The sequence below is a fragment of the Neomonachus schauinslandi genome, chromosome 1, assembly GCF_002201575.2.
Source record: "Neomonachus schauinslandi chromosome 1, ASM220157v2, whole genome shotgun sequence".
Lineage (NCBI taxonomy): Eukaryota > Metazoa > Chordata > Mammalia > Carnivora > Phocidae > Neomonachus > Neomonachus schauinslandi.
Genome location: NC_058403.1, coordinates 28,308,243 through 28,324,179, shown reverse-complemented (window position 1 = coordinate 28,324,179; position 15,937 = coordinate 28,308,243). Strand labels below are relative to the sequence as shown.

The window sequence follows — 15,937 nt, the reverse complement described above, 5'->3', positions numbered from 1 at the left end:
CCTCTTACCCTACCACAATGTTGATGACACACGAAAGAAAGGAAAAATGGAGACAGGACTTATATACTTATGATATCAACAGAAGGTGACTACTGAAGTTACTGACACATGATTTTGTATTTATTTGTATGGGAAGTCTGTCTCTCTCATTATGCTGAAAGCTTTAGGACAGATCTTTATACTTAACCTTTGTTTCCCAGGGATTAAAGACAGTGCCTGGTACATAGCAAGCATTCAAAAAATACCGAAATGAAGTACTGTAATTTACATTAGCCCAATCCATTCCTTAAGAAATAGAACCTAAATTATCACCACTCCTAACTAATAGCCAAATGACGTCCTGATTACTTGTATATTGATGGGATAATTTCAGGGTCTTTCATAGACATATGGATTCTTCAAAAAGGAAGCCAAGTTAATAGTTGACAGTTGATTTATCCATCCACTGAGATTCTGAGTGGGTTTTCTTCTCCCTTTCTTTTACTTACCTTTATTTTTTGTAGGATTTTTTTCCCCTAACCCTCCTCAAGTAAAAATTATTCACCCTGGTCACTGTATACAAAGTACAGTCCTGATACAAAGTACAAACATTGGATCCCGCTACAAGCGCCCTGCAGCCATCCTCAAAAATTCTGGCTTCAGTCACAAAACTTGCTATCCTTTTTGTAGTGTTCCTCGGTAGAGGCCGTTTTCTCAAATTTTCAAATGCCTTCTGGAGTCCACCTAAAACCTCTGTACCCATTTTCAAAGACTTCTCTAGGGCGCGCTTCCTAGGTAAATAAACTTTAGTTCTAGGACTCTATCGTATTTCACATCCACGCATGCATGGATTTATTCTTTCAAAAAACTATTTTATACAGAATATAAATTCAAACTCCTTATGATTTATTCATTCACTCTTTGGAAACAAATCTTCCCCCATTAACCTGGCAGCTCCAGTACTGCAGGTAGTATGTCTTAAAACATCTCTTTTATTGAAAATGTTGATTGAATAAAGCCAAAGTCAATTAATAATGCTGTACCTAGGAAAATGGAAGGCACTCCAAGAACGAGAGGGCAAAGCCCCGAGCGCCGTAATCCTTTCTATTCTCACTCACTCTCCTAGGGTCCCGGCGGGATCCGGAGCAGCGTGGCGGCGCAGTGGGCGGTCCCCGCAAGCCTCTGTGGGGCGTGGCCCCGCAGCCTCGCCCCGCCCCTGGCGCGCGCGCTCCCGTCGCCGCCGGCCCCGTTCCCCTAGTCCAAGCGGCGCGGAAAAGCGACGAGAGGGGGCGGGGCTTGGAGACCTCCTACATCCTCGGGGCGAGACCGGAGGGATGTTCCCTGCTCAGGAGGAGGCCGACAGAACGGTGTTTGTGGGGAATTTAGAGGCCCGAGTACGGGAAGAGATTCTTTACGAGCTGTTCCTTCAGGTATCGTCGGCGGGGGGCGGCGGACGGGCGGGGAGCGTCGAGCCGGAAGCGCAGCCCGAGGGGCGGGGCGCACCTGGGCCACCCGGAGCCCGGCCCCCTTCCCGCCGCGTCTTGTACCTAGGTTTATAATTTAGTTCCGTTTTGGCATACCTGCCTCTAGGTGAGCAGCTGGTAGTGAAGTGATATAATATGCGCCCCATCCCCATCCCCACTATAGAGCCCTAGGGGTGGGAGTGACTTGGCTCCCCCCAGCCCCCGGCCCTGAGTAGGGGCTTCGCGGAGACGGCCTGGGCCTTGGGTGTCTAGGGCAAAACAGAAAGCCCTGTCACTACCTTCCTTTAGGTAATAAGCGCCCTCACGCCTTACATCCAGCATTGGTATAGATTTTAAAATGTTACCGTATACATTACTTATTCCTCCAAACCCTTTGATACGGAGGGTGTTTTTACTCCGGTATGGTAAGTAAGATTTAATGATTCGTACAGTCAAATCATGACTATGACCAATTGATTCCCTGGGCAGTTCCCTGTATTTCATACCAGGAGGACCTTTTGGAAACTTTTCGAGATTTAGGGCCTCCATGAGTAAGTCTTCTGTCCCCTGTAAACACTCACCTATTGTATACATGTAGATGTCACTTCTGAAGAGATCTACTCTTCCAGCCATTCATCTAGCCATTACATGACAAATACGAAGTAGGATGCTGAACATACAAATTTAAGAGATAACCCTTGGTCTTTTTTTTTTTAAAAGATTTTATTTATTTATTTGACAGAGACACAGTGAGAGAGGGAACACAAGCGGGGGAGTGGGAGAGGGAAAAGCAGGCTTCCCGCGGAGCAGGGAACCCGATGTGGGGCTCGATCCCGGGACCCTGGGATCAGGACCTGAGCGAAGGCAGATGCTTAACGACTGAGCCACTCAGGAGCCCCGCCCTTGGTCTTTTTAAAAGGGGAAATTTAAAATTAATTACCATGATTTAGGATAATCTAAAAAGAGAAGGATACGTAATATAGTGAAGTTGTTTGGAATATGAACTCTAATGTCATAACGTCTAATGTCGATGTGACTTTGGGCAAGTAAATGAATATCTCAGTACTGCAGTTTCTTTAAATGTTAAATGGTAGTAATAGCATCTACAATGTGATGTGGTGGGAAGATCAAATAAACTAACGCAGGTAAAACAGAACTGAGCTTGGCATTTCTAAGTGTTTGCTGCTGCTACTGCTACCACTAATAGTGGTACAATTACTAATACTACTAATACTAATGAGAAATCAAGAAAGAAAGACTTCCCCCTATCAGAATAAGGGCAAGTTCCAAGGCAGGCAATAGCAAAGCTAAATTTCTAGGACTAGGTAAGTACTACTAGCAGTGAAAAGGGTTCTCTACATGGTTTTTGAAAGGCCCTAACTTTGTTTCTGTCTTCTATTAATTTCAGATACACACAATTTGATCAAGAGAATTCCCCCCAAGGAACACAGTTTCCTTTCCTGGACATAAAACTTTATTATTTGAAAAATACATTTAAGGCTTTTATGCTTACTTTTCTAAGTTGCCATCTTTTAAAATTTGCCCTTTTTAATCTGCTCTGATACTTGTCTTTTCCTCTAGTTATTTCCCCCAATATCATTTGAAACTTTCCACTCTAACAACAAAAAAAAATTTTAAAGAAAACAGAAAGAAAGAAAAAACCTTATGGTTCTTTTTTCCTGAAGGTTTCTCTCATGTTGAGCCTCCAAAAAGGAGGAGGGGAGTTGGTGAAGGGGTTGGGGATAGGCATAAAGGCCCCCAGCACACACTTATATTATTTCTAGTCAGTAGGAACTGGATCGATACGAGTTGTATGGATCTACAAGATAGATAGATAGATAGATAGATAGATAGATAGATAGATAAATAGATAGATATTATAGATATAAAATCTTCTCATTTTTTAAATAATTTCTACCTAAACAAAATGTTCATCTCTTTTAACAGATCAGGCAATCAAGTATATGTGTTTATTTTTGCCTAGGTCCTTCTGTATTCTGTAAGAATTTGCTAAAATGAGGTGTCTTTTAAAAAGGCTTTTTAAAACACATGAACTTAGTCTTTAAAAAGACTAAAAGTTGATGGGATTGTTACTACAAGCAAGTTTTGTTGAAATTTATCTTTAGAAATGTTTTGGTATACCTTCGAATTTGTAAAATTCAAAGCATTTAAGCATACTCTTTTCATTTGTGATTTCATATATTTAATATCTGTAGTAAAACAGTACTGATTAAAATTGGGTTTTTTATTACTGTATATTTATCCTTTTACTAGTTTCTTTCAAATTTCTGATTATCTTTTGAAGTGAAAAAATCAGGTTTAAAGTTTTTGTACTTTTGACTAAGAAATACTGAAGTAGAGATTTGGAGGAGAAAGATAATGAATTCAGTTTCAAATATGTTGAAGAACAGTCACACAGAGGTCTCTAGGAGGCATGAGTGTAAAAAATAGATTTGTTGACAAAGTGGTCCTTGAATCCAGAAGGGAGGATGAGCTAGTCCCTGAGAAAGCAGAAAATGAATTAAAAAAAAAAAAAAAAAAAAGACGGAATCTTAAAATGTATCATTTTAAAGATGATAGTTAACATTTTTCTTTAGAATAAAAGCGATTTCTTTATCCAACTCGACAGAGAAAAGTAATCAATCATTAAAGTACAATTAAAAAGTATGAGCCAGGGCCTGGGTGGCTCAGTCAGTTAAGCATCTGCCTTCAGCTCGGGTCATGAACCCGGAGTCCCAGGATCGAATCCCACACATCGGGCTCCCTGCTCAGCAGGGAGTCTGCTTCTCCCTCTGCCCCTCACCCCGCTCATGCTCTCTCTCTGTCTCTCAAAAATAAATAAATAAAATCTAAAAAAATAAATAAAAATAAGAAGTATGAGCCATTTACCATTAAATCTTAGTTGTTTATAAGTCTGTAATCATTATCATGGGGGACATGTAATTTTTTTAGTTGTAATTAATACCTTTTTATAATATTTCACTCTGCTTTTTTACTCTTGCTAATTATAGGTTTTACTACCAATACAGTCTGAATATTTTCAATTTATTTTGTTTTATTCCATTTTTTTAATGCATGATGGAATAATATTCTCCCATTGTGGGAATTAGAACCTTTCTAATTTTTCACTCATATAAACAACGTACCTACTTTAAAGTCGTAAACATACTAAAACATTTTTTCCTTTGGGAGTATTTACCAAATGGGATTATTAGATCAAAACACATGATAAATTAGTTTCTCTTGTCAAAATGTTTAACTCTGACAAAAAAAATTAGGCCGTGCTACAATACAACAGTTTTTTAGGCTCACTCAAACCAACATTAGGTTTGTCATTTCAATTTGTTTTTGAGTTATACACAGTTAATACATATGGAGATAAAATAGTATTTTACTCTTAGATTTAAGTGCTCTCCAAATTGTTTTGTTAAACCTAACAGAGGGTAACATATCTTTTCTTTTAAGATTTGGAACTATTACCTAAAATTTTCTGTTCTTAACACCATGAATGTTTTCTTGATGAGCCAAAAAATACTAGAAAGTGTGATGAAATATGATATTTACTGTTAGGAAAATGCATCATTCGCAGATCTACATAAAGCAATTATTGCTAACAGATTTATTTTGAAATCTGAAGTTGAATATACTTGATTTATCTGAGTGTAAAAAAAAATCTTTAGATTTATGAGAAAATAATTTTTAAGTTTTTTATAGGCTGGGCCATTAACCAAAGTGACTATATGCAAAGACAGAGAAGGAAAGCCGAAGACTTTTGGATTTGTCTGCTTTAAACACCCTGAATCGGTGTCTTATGCCATAGCTTTGCTGAATGGAATACGTTTATATGGAAGACCAATTAATGTACAGTATCGATTTGGTAGGTCTTGCCACTGAAGAATCTTCCAAGTGTGTTTTGTTGATGGTGTTGTTCTCAGAGGTGTGAACATTGTGTTTTCTATATAATGTAAGACCAAAAAAGTGTTCCTTTTGTCTCTGTTAAATTTTCTCAGAATACATGTAGACATTCATAGTGTTATATGATTAATTAGTATTGCCAATCCTATAGCATCTTTTCTATATTAAAGTTTAAAATGTTCTATCTTAGTACCAGCCAGCAAGTAGCTATGATAGTTGGTATTGGCTGTTTTAAATTAAGCAAATCTAAATGAATTGGGGACACACAGCTCTAGCCTTTAATACATCAAGGCCATTTGCCACTCTTGTCAATGCTAGTGTGTGGTATCAAATACCTACTGTTTGGAAGGTAGAGTGGGTGCCTTAGTCGTTCTCTTGTGAACACCATACTCTACATTATTGCCCTGGATCTAAGCCCCTGCAAAAGTAGCTGGCCAAAAGCGGCTGCAGAGTGACCCTCAGTCACTGTGGAGGAGAGCTTCCGGACACCAGTGACCTCAAATGTCTTCTCCTACACACCTGTCAAAAACTGATTAGATACCGGAGAACACTGTACTAGTATACGCTACCTCTTTCATGGTTTGAGGGACTGATAGAGGCGATGCTTATGGTGCGGTGCTTGCGATGCTTATGTTGCCTCCCTCCCCTAAGTGATGTGAGCCTATTGACGTATCCCTTCCTTGTTTATTTTTTTCCTCTTATTATACTAAAAACAGATAGTAAGAAAACAGTACCTCATTGCAAAGGAGAAAGGTTTCTCCTTGTGTTTCTTTCTTTTATTTATATTTTTAATGATTTTGCAAAGGTAATTGGCTGTATCATTGCTTTCAAGTACTGTTTGGTTAATTCACACAGACTGGTAAAGTGGGCCGGGATGCACTATGTTCTGACACGTCCCAGCCAGCTGCTTAGCATCCTCTGTAACGTTGCATCCACTTTTGCCAATGCAGTTTAGAGAACTTCTGCATTCTCCACAGGAGGCAGATAACACTAATTTTTGCCATTATTAGTCTATAGGCGTGTAGAATAATACAACATCATCTATCTTATGGCCCCATGTCAATATCATTCTTCTGTACAGCCATGGCTTTGGACAAAGCTTGGTTATAATTCAGTCATTTGTCATAATGTAAACAATCTGTAAATATCACTTGGGAGATCAAAGATATACTCATGTACCTTATATGATTAAGGAATTTTGACCAATGCTACATCCTTTTAGGTTTGGAGTTTTTCTATGGTTTAACAATAGAACTCCAAAAAATTGTACCATTAAGTAATCTGTTAATTCTTTTTCTTCTATAGGGAGCTCTCGCTCTTCTGAACCAGCTAACCAAAGTTTTGAGAGCTGTGTTAAGATAAATTCACACAGCTACAGGTAATTAAAAATATTTTTTCAAAAAAACAAATATGTTCTTGTACAAGAAATAGTTTTTATATATTCTGAACTATTGTAAAACCTTACTATTTAGACATGGGATAAAATTTAAGCAATTCACTTTTTTCTGAAACGATGAACAGTGGCAAAATATTTTGATTTAAAGTTCAGTTTTAATATTTTCAGTAGCAGGTGAGAAAGATTCATATTTCTAGTGTTCTTTATAGTTTACCTTGTGGGCTTTTCATAGATGTTAAATCACTTAAGCTTCCAAGGTGTCATTGTGATGGATCATAGAGATGCTATTATCCATATCTTATACTTGAATAAACAGAGATGTAAAAGGTAACTAATTTTCAGGGTCATAAAGATGAAAAAGTGATAGTTGCGAGGCTTGAAATTAAGCCTTCTGACATTAAGCCATTCTGTTATTTATTGTACTACTTTTTAGAACTTCTTTATGATAATTTTCCAAATATTCTAAAATTTTGTATTGGCTGATTTCTTGATGCAATGGTAGCCTCTAAGGACACTGTCAGGCAAGCTATCCTAGAGGTCATGGAACAGAAAGGCTCTGAAACTGAATTAAGATGTTCAAATCACACCATTTATTAAACCAATTTAGAAGACACAGTGAAAAGCAACAGGAAAGATCCTGGATAGTTTGGCACACGTATTATCAGGTACAAGTGACACTCTTACTTATTCCACATATTATCGATTGAATCTATCTGTAGCATGTCTGACAGGATACTAACTTATTTACTATCTGTATTGAACATATATTATAACTTCTGCCTGTATCTCCCAAGTGATTTGCTTATTCTGTCCCTAACACGGTTTCCTCACTGTCCTATAAACTACTAGCTTACTTAAAATCTGTTACAAGCATTTCATCCATCTTGTTTGTTTTTGTCTTCTGCAGCAGAACTGAATATTCTCATGTAAACTAACAGTAACTGAAACTCCTCTGAGGCATAAGCGAATGCTTCTGAGGACTGGCAATCACACAGGCTTATCTATAGGAGAAGTACTGCCTCCCAAATAAAACACAGTGTGTTCCACATCTTCATTCTTCCCAGTATTTCTGTATCAGGGAAATCAGGAGAAGTGAAAAAGTAGGTGTTCAGGGGCACCTGGGGGCTCAGTCAGTTATGATCTGCCTTCAGCTCAGGTCATGATCCCAGGGTCCTGAGATCGAGTCCCGCATCGGGCTCCCTGCTCCACAGGGAGTCTGCCTCTGCCTCTCCCCTGCTCGTGCTCTCTCTCGCTCTTTCTCAAATAAAAGAAAAAGAAAGAAAATCGTAAAAAAAAAACAAAGTAGGTGCTGACATCAAATTACGTGAACTTAAATCTTGCTTCTGCCACTTTATTAATGGTATGACCTTGGACAGGTTATTTCACCACACTCTAACCTGTTCTAAAACAAGGATCATACCTCGAAGATTGTTGTGAGAATCAAATATTGTAATACATTCAATGCATTTAATATACTGGACACATAGCAGGTATTCAGTAAATACTTTCAGCGAATGTTACCAGAAAGGGGGGAGTGATTTACTATGTTGGTAGGGGATGTACTATAGACTCATGAATTGAGCCATTTATATAATATGAGAGCTTCCTCTCTTCTACTAGTGGGAAAACATACCTCATATTTCTCAGGAATTAGGAAGAAACAAGCTATTGCTATTTGGGCAGAGGTAGAAAGACAAGCACTATGAGATATGAGAACTCTTGTATTCTATGTTTATGTTTGACAAACTAAATCATCACAAATTCTAGAGTAGAAAATCAGAATTATATGTATATTCCATAACAGTACACTTCATTGGTAGTCCCTTATTTTCTAGTATTTGTTACATTATAAAGGAAGAATGAGAATAGGATATAGTGTCCTAGAAGTAATACTTGTGCAGAGAAAAATGGTGTGCATGTTGTATCCTTAGTCTTTCATGGGTCTTTCTTTGAAAAGGATTTTTTATGCTTCTGTTGCCTCTTATGCCTTCTGTTTTCAGTAAACAGTTCCCGTATTAGTTTGCTGGGGCTGCCATAACAAATAACCACAAAGAGGTGCTTAAACAACAGAAATGTGTTGTCTCATAGTTCTGGAGGCTAGAAGTCCAAGATCAAAGTGTCCACAGAATTAGTTCCTTCTGAGGGCTCTGAGAAAGAATGTTCTGTGTCTATCCCATAGTGTCTTCTCGTTATTTGGCAGTCCTTGATATGCCTTGGCTTGTAGATACATCACTCAGATCTTCATATGATGTTCTCCTGTGTATGCCTGTCTTTAAATTTCCCCTTTTTATAAAGAAAACAGTCCTATTGGATTAGTGGCTCATCCTACTCCAGTATGACCTCGTCTTAACCAATTACATCTGCAACAGCCCTGGTTCCAAATAAGGTCACATTCTGAGGTATTGGGGGTTAGGACTTCAACATAGAAATTTTGGAGTGATACAGTTTAGCTCCTAACCCTTCCCAATTTACATGTGATTCATCTCTGTAGACAACGATGCATGCCCTGAGATTCACCTAGGAAAGACGGTGGTTTTGGAGAATCTGCATCTGTTTTCATAATGGTGCTAGTCTCGGCACTTCTGCTACTGAGGTTGTATCTTCCCCACTCTGTTCCCCACTCTAATTTCATTGCACTTTTTGTTTGTTTCTTTACTATCACTTACTCTATACACACGTTCTGGCCTCCTCCAACCTTGTCCCCAAATGAGGCTGTTATATTTTGCCCCTTCTTCTCCCTGAAAAATCTTTCATCTTTCACATCCTTACTTCCTACATGCTTCTTAAGCCCATTGTTATATGGAAGGTGCTCATTCAGGGGTTATCAAGAACCTTCTGAACAGGGGCGCCTGGGTGGCTCAGTTGGTTGAGCGACTGCCTTCGGCTCAGGTCATGATCCTGGAGTCCCTGGATCGAGTCCCGCATCGGGCTCCCTGCTCGGCGGGGAGCCTGCTTCTCCCTCTGACCCTCCCCCCCTCATGTGCTCTCTCTCTCTCATTCTCTCTGTCTCAAATAAATAAATAAAATCTTTAAAAAAAAAAAAAAGAACCTTCTGAACAATAGCTTCAATGCTAATTCAGTTTATTCTTTCATAACAACTGACACCTAATTCCCTCCTTAGTGAAATTTACTCCTCCACTGGTTTTTGGGATACCAGTCTCACCACTTATCAATGGGATGTCTGCGTATCCATCTGACTCTTCCTGTCGTTCCCCTGCCCTCATCTTTGCCTCCGCCTTTCCCACAGCACACCTCCTTTCCTAAGGATTAGTAGTATTAGCATTAAAATTGTGGAATGCTGTGGAGCAAGTAGACAAGTGAGGGCTAGCTAGAGAATCTAACTAGTAATTGTAACTGGAATTTATTAAGTATCTTCATAGAAGCAAATATTACAACACTTATAAATGAAACTTTAGCTCACCACAGTTTTTAAATGAGGAATTTTTATTATCTTAATTCATGGGTGAAAGAAATACACAAACGTGGATAAACATTAGCAGTCCATTTAGGAAAGAGCATAATTTTTATAGTTAAACAGTAAAGATATCTTCAACAATAAACTGAGGAAAATTTCTATATTTCTTTCACTTTTTATATCTGTAGAAGATTGAATGTACCCTTGGTGATTACCAACGACTTGCTTTGCTCTCTTCATACCTAAGTATCTAGTTCTTTATACACATATAACACTGTTTAACATTTTCCTGTCAGAAGGCCAGATGTGACTCTAAATATTGAGATTTCGCTATGTAGCAATTAGTAAGACTTAAGGTACTACTATGTCACTATATTATCAGTATAATATCTGATTACTTGTGTGTATATGTTTAAAGTTAATCTTAACTGAGCTGTCTTAGAGAAGCTTTGTTTTTTAATAACAAAGAGCCTTTTTCTTCTTTTTTTTTAAGAAAAAAGGACATTTGTGCATAGGGATTTTAACTTTTTATTAATTTTTCTTTTACCTCCCCAAAGAAATGAAGAAGTTGTGGCCAGATCTTCCTTTCCCATGCAGTTCTTTCCAATTAACAGTGCAGCTTTACCTCAAGAATATTTTTTCTTTCAGAAGATGGTAAGTTTGATATGCCTTTGGTTCAATATGTAATATAATACAGACTGTGATGGAACTTATGTTTCTCAAATCTAAACCTGGGGTGAAGGCAGAAGCTGCCCTGAGCACTGTCTCCCCAATGGCAGTCTGCTGCAACAACCAAGTCATCTTCAACCTCACACCTAGAACTTTAGCGAGTGTGTCAACACAAGATGGGTAGATAGTAGTGACGCTGCACTGTGGTCCTAGTACGATTTGAGCAGAGAGTTCTCATTTAAACTTTAATTTAAATTAGATTCTCTGTTAAACTACATTATTTCTAGAGGCTCTCAATAATATGGTTCTGGCCTAGAAATCATAACTATGGTCACAATAAGTTAAAGGGGAACTTAGGAAATTTTTTTCTTCCAACTCCTCATTTTATACATAATAAAATTGAGGTCCAGGGGTATTAACCAATAGGCCCAAGACAGTGCAGCTTGTTAGTGACAGACGTGGAACATTGTTGTGAACATCCAACATATATGTGAGCTTCAGATTTTTCAAATAGCCATTTTCATTTTGTTAACATAAAGAAAATGGAGAATTTAACTTTTGGAAAAAAATTTTTCTTAGTTACAGTGAGATATTAAGAAACAACCAGTTCTCATCCAAAACTGTCAATATCCTTCTTCCCAACATTTTTATCCTTGGTAGAGATGAGAAACACACAGACACACACAGGTTTGTGTTTTCTCTATTAATCTTTAATCTACTTTGAATAGTTGGAAATTTGAGTTAAAAACAAGAAAGGGTCTCTCTATCTTAATAGTTGACAAACATGCTGTCCCATACTGTGGCAATTAGCCACATGTGAGACTAAGGAGCAGAGTTTTTAGTTTTATTTAATTTTAAGTTTTATTAAAATGTAACAGCAGATACTTGGTTCAGTTATTAGAATATTTTTAAGAATATTTGCAGGAACTTGGGTATGTGAATCTACTTTTTCAAATGTAAATTTTAGGTAATCTAAATTCAGATCAAGTATTTTCAGTGAAAATGTTGCATCCAAATTGAGATGTGCTGTAAGTATAAAATGCACACCAAATTTCAAAGACTTAGTATGGAAAAAGGAAAGTAAAATAACTCATTAATAATTTTTATGTTGTTTACATGTTGAAATGACAATATTTGGGATTTGGGGGCATAAATAAAACACATCATTAGTGGCACCTGTTTTTTCTATATTGCGGCTACTAGAAGATGTAAAACTGGCTTGTATTCTATTTCTGTAAGGCAGAATCTGTATTGTAGGAAGCTGTACACTACCTTGAATCTTCCCATTAACAACTTAAAGGAACTACCACATTCTTGTTTTGGAAAGTCACTGTCCTAACACGTGGTTGAGTTTGCCCGTGGTTAGCTGTATAATGCATGTAGACTGTTAACTTTTTCTTGTAACGTTTCAGGCTTGTTTTGCTAGATGATTGTCTTTTTTCCCCAGCAGTGGCATGCCTATAATCCAGCCCTGCAGCTGCCTTATTATGAGATGGCAGCACTGCTTCCTAATAGCACGTCTGCGACGTCGTCACTAAATTGTGCTCCAGATCTGGAGGCTGGACCCAGCTCTTACGAATGGACTCACCAACAGCCCAGTGACCCTGACCTTTATCAGACGAATAAACGAAAGAGGCAAAAACAAACCAGTGACAGCGATAGTAGCACAGAAAACAAGAGAGGAAATGAATATAGCCAAAAATTCCGAAAGTGTAAGAAAAAGAAAAGATACTAGCATTATGTTCACGTGAAATTTGCCTATCCTGGTCATCATTTTCTTAAAAGAAAAAAAAACAAACACCTGTATTCTTCTAAATGACCAATCTCGTGGCTTTCTTGTGTTTTTCGAAATATATAATATGACATCTGATTTGCTATTTCATTTTTGTCTTGAATGACAAAAACTTACAAATAATATAATGTAGTACTTTTTGTAATGGTATTTTTGACACATTGTCAACAAGAAATATACTTTGAGTTGTTATATTTTAGTACTGATGATGAAATTGCATGAAATTATCAGTCGGAAGTCACTCACTGAGCCCTCGTGGGTAAGGCACCCTTGCTCTCCTAGTCTGTTGCCTGTATGGAGTGGGGGATCTTCTGAATGAAACTAGTGCAACTATTTAGGGGTTTCATGTTGTTCCTAACAAAGACGGAAAAGCAGGCTTTAGTTTCTTTTGTGAATAACATTTTATTTTTTATGTCTAAATATATTCATTCTGAGCCTTACTTTCCTACAGGTTTATTTCATAAAATGAGGATATCTGACCGTGATACCAAAGGAAAGATGATATGGGACTAGTTTTTAGATCCTTCCTTTTTTATACGAGTGTATATAAATAGGAATACCTGCCTCTTTACTTATCACTTAATTGTATTTCATGAAAATTAGTTGGCTAGGACAGTATTTATTATCCACCTCTTTTGCCAGCTGGGTTTGAGATAGTATATTTGACATACTTAAATCTTGATAATGAACAATAAATAGAGTGATATTTCATTAATATATGATATTTAATATTTATTATCAAATCAGGTTTCCTGTTTCTGGTACATTTATTTTTAGAAGACAAATAGAATACATGTAAAATTAATGGTTTATTTGGACACTTTGTTAACTTTGTAGCTCATCATAAGCTACATATGCTGCATATGAACTACAAGTACATAATGATGAAAGTATTTATTTACTAAAGCTAATCAAAAGAATCCTGCGAAAGCCTTGCTTAGATACTTCTTTTGCAGGTTGCATAGCACTTTATAGATCTTTATTTAAAATAACAAAGATGTTTTTAGCAAAATGAGTAACTGAATTTAACTTTTGATTATAAATATACAATGCAGTAGAGTTTTAAATATAAATACTAATCCATTTCCATCTGAGGAACATGAAAAATTAAATACTGCTTGATATAGCTTGATCTATATATACTGTATGTACCTGAATAATCAGACTAAAAGAAATGATCTTTTTTTTTTCTTTTTACCTTCACATTTTTGCAGTTTAAAAACATTAACTTCACCTCAGCCTTTTTTTCAACTCTTATACCTATAGTTCACCTTAGCCCTACATTATTTCATAGTGATTGGCATTATCAAAAATATGTACATAAGAAATGTCTCTTAGCAAGTAAGAGTGCATATTTGTAACAGAATTACCTTGAAATAACTGCTACATGACCTGAAATCTTAGAACTGCAAGGAATTCTTGCAACTTCTTCCATCACAGGCAGGAATTACCCCGATACCAACTTTAGACCCCACTACCAACTTCAGACAGTCAGCCAATTTGAGCCAACCAGAAAGTAAATACACCTATTTGCCCTTGCTGTCTTTCATTGTTAAAATAAATAGGAAACTTTCCTTAAAATGTTACTATAATCTACAATTCTATATAATTTTAAATTACCAGTTTTCCCAGTGCTGTGTCTTTGAGTTAAAAATTATATAAATTATTTGCCTTAGAGGGTTTTATTTTTTTTTAATTTTAATTCTCCATTCTCCATCTATTTTATGTATGTGCACATTCTGTTGTAAATGCTAGGAGAAGCCTGGAATTTGAGAACCAAATAAGTTATCTTTTTATTCTCATATTCACTAATTTTTTAATGAATTTTTATAATGCATCAGGCAGTGGCAAAACCACTGAGAAAAATTACTTAGAATTAAAGTTGGTCAGAAAGGTCAACATACACCCTTGAAATTTTTACTGAAATTATGCATCCTGAGCTATGGTTTCAAATAGCTATGTGTAGCTCTTAAGACGGTTGTCACCTTTGAAATCCTAGCATTAAATGCAATTATTATAAGATTAGCAACAAATTTATTATAATGACAAAGTTCTGATGTAATAATGTTATCTGTTTAGAGTGTAATGAAAGAAAAAGTTAAGAATTATTATACTTTCTTTAGCACTGTCCAGGTGCAGGAACATTGTACACTGAGTAGTCAGCCTCTTCCTTTGTGTGGCTAAATACTAATAAATTGTTGGGCAATTAGAAAGTGAAATTTTCATCTCTTGCCAATACAGTACTTCTGAAACCGTATTCCCAGACCGTTTCCTCCAGTGCCTACTGAACACTCCCTCCTGGATGTCTCATTAGCAATACAAACTCAACACTTTCAATATTACCCCAATTTTTTCCTCCCCCAATATTTTCTTCTGTGATCAGTGGGGGCCAATATTTCACTATGGACTGGGTGCTGGAGTGTTGGAACAATTGTTGACCTCACTTCAGTTTCAGTCTCTCTTAGCCCATGCGCCTACTTCAAGATAATGAAGCACTCTTGATGTTAGGCACTTAAGGAAATGAAAATAAGCCCATTTATTGGGACAGAGCAGAATGCAAAGATAAAGGGGATACCAGTTATTCAGCCCCATCTCCATTTAAATATGCTTAAGGACTGGGCATATTCTCCTCAGGGCGGATGTGCCTCATGACACATGCGGCTTACATAGCTGCCCCTGGGTGATGGTGTGGCTGTTTGGTTCCCCCATCTTCCTTATCCCTAGGAAGAAAGGCTGGAGGAGCAGGGTTGGCTTTTAGAATACCATCCCAAAGAACTGATGGAACATCAACTGAACTACTCAGGTCTGTAGTCAAAGCTCAGTTAAGTGTCCATATTCTACCTCTATTTTCTATTTCTATACATCCTAGTAAAGCTAGTTACATCAGAATTAAGAGCCTCTCATTAATTTATTTCCCATTAAGAAATGTGAATTAATAGCCTGGGTTTGATTTTGGGTAAAATGAGGACTAATATATAAATCTCTACAGAAACTATATTTTAATGCAGAAAATTCAAAGGACACCTTTTTAACAAAGGATGATGTCTGCTTCTATGCCTCAAGCCTGAGGAAGTTCAGTGAGCACAACTCCAGTTTGCATTAGTGATGATGTTATTTGATCAGAATGGGTCCTACGGGGTCACATGATACCGCAACTGTGGACTAAGTCTATTACCAGTCATGCCCAACCTGCAAAAATTACTTCAGGTGCCTGCAGAAACTGCCTTAGCAGGTGAAATCAAGTAGTCTTACCTGGTTCCCTGTAAAATTTCCTTTCCAGCTTCCAATACCATCTTGTTATAATATTA

General features: G+C 37.1%; 1 protein-coding gene across 2 annotated transcripts; it reads left to right on the top strand.

The window, feature by feature from the left end:
• The first annotated feature begins 1,255 nt into the window (after positions 1–1,255).
• RBM11 (RNA binding motif protein 11) lies at positions 1,256–12,771 on the top strand. 2 transcript variants are annotated; one of them, XM_021679285.1, is made up of 5 exons: positions 1,256–1,409; positions 5,157–5,319; positions 6,663–6,735; positions 10,726–10,822; positions 12,285–12,771. In XM_021679285.1, exons 1-5 carry the CDS (start codon positions 1,314–1,316, stop codon positions 12,570–12,572), a joined length of 717 nt encoding a protein of 238 aa, XP_021534960.1. In that variant the 5' UTR covers positions 1,256–1,313; the 3' UTR covers positions 12,573–12,771. The 2 variants fall into 2 exon arrangements, with proteins under 2 accessions (XP_021534960.1, XP_044769772.1); XM_044913837.1 differs by having other exon boundaries at positions 12,264–12,771.
• The last annotated feature ends 3,166 nt before the right edge of the window (positions 12,772–15,937 follow it).

Coding starts and splice junctions, on each gene's coding strand:
- RBM11 (XM_044913837.1), top strand. CDS start 1,314: ATGTTCCCTGCTCAGGAGGAGGCCGACAGAACGGTGTTTGTGGGGAAT. Junction 5,320..6,662: donor TAATGTACAGTATCGATTTG/GTAGGTCTTGCC, acceptor TTTCTTCTATAG/GGAGCTCTCGCTCTTCTGAA. Junction 10,823..12,263: donor ATTTTTTCTTTCAGAAGATG/GTAAGTTTGATA, acceptor TTGTTTTGCTAG/ATGATTGTCTTTTTTCCCCA.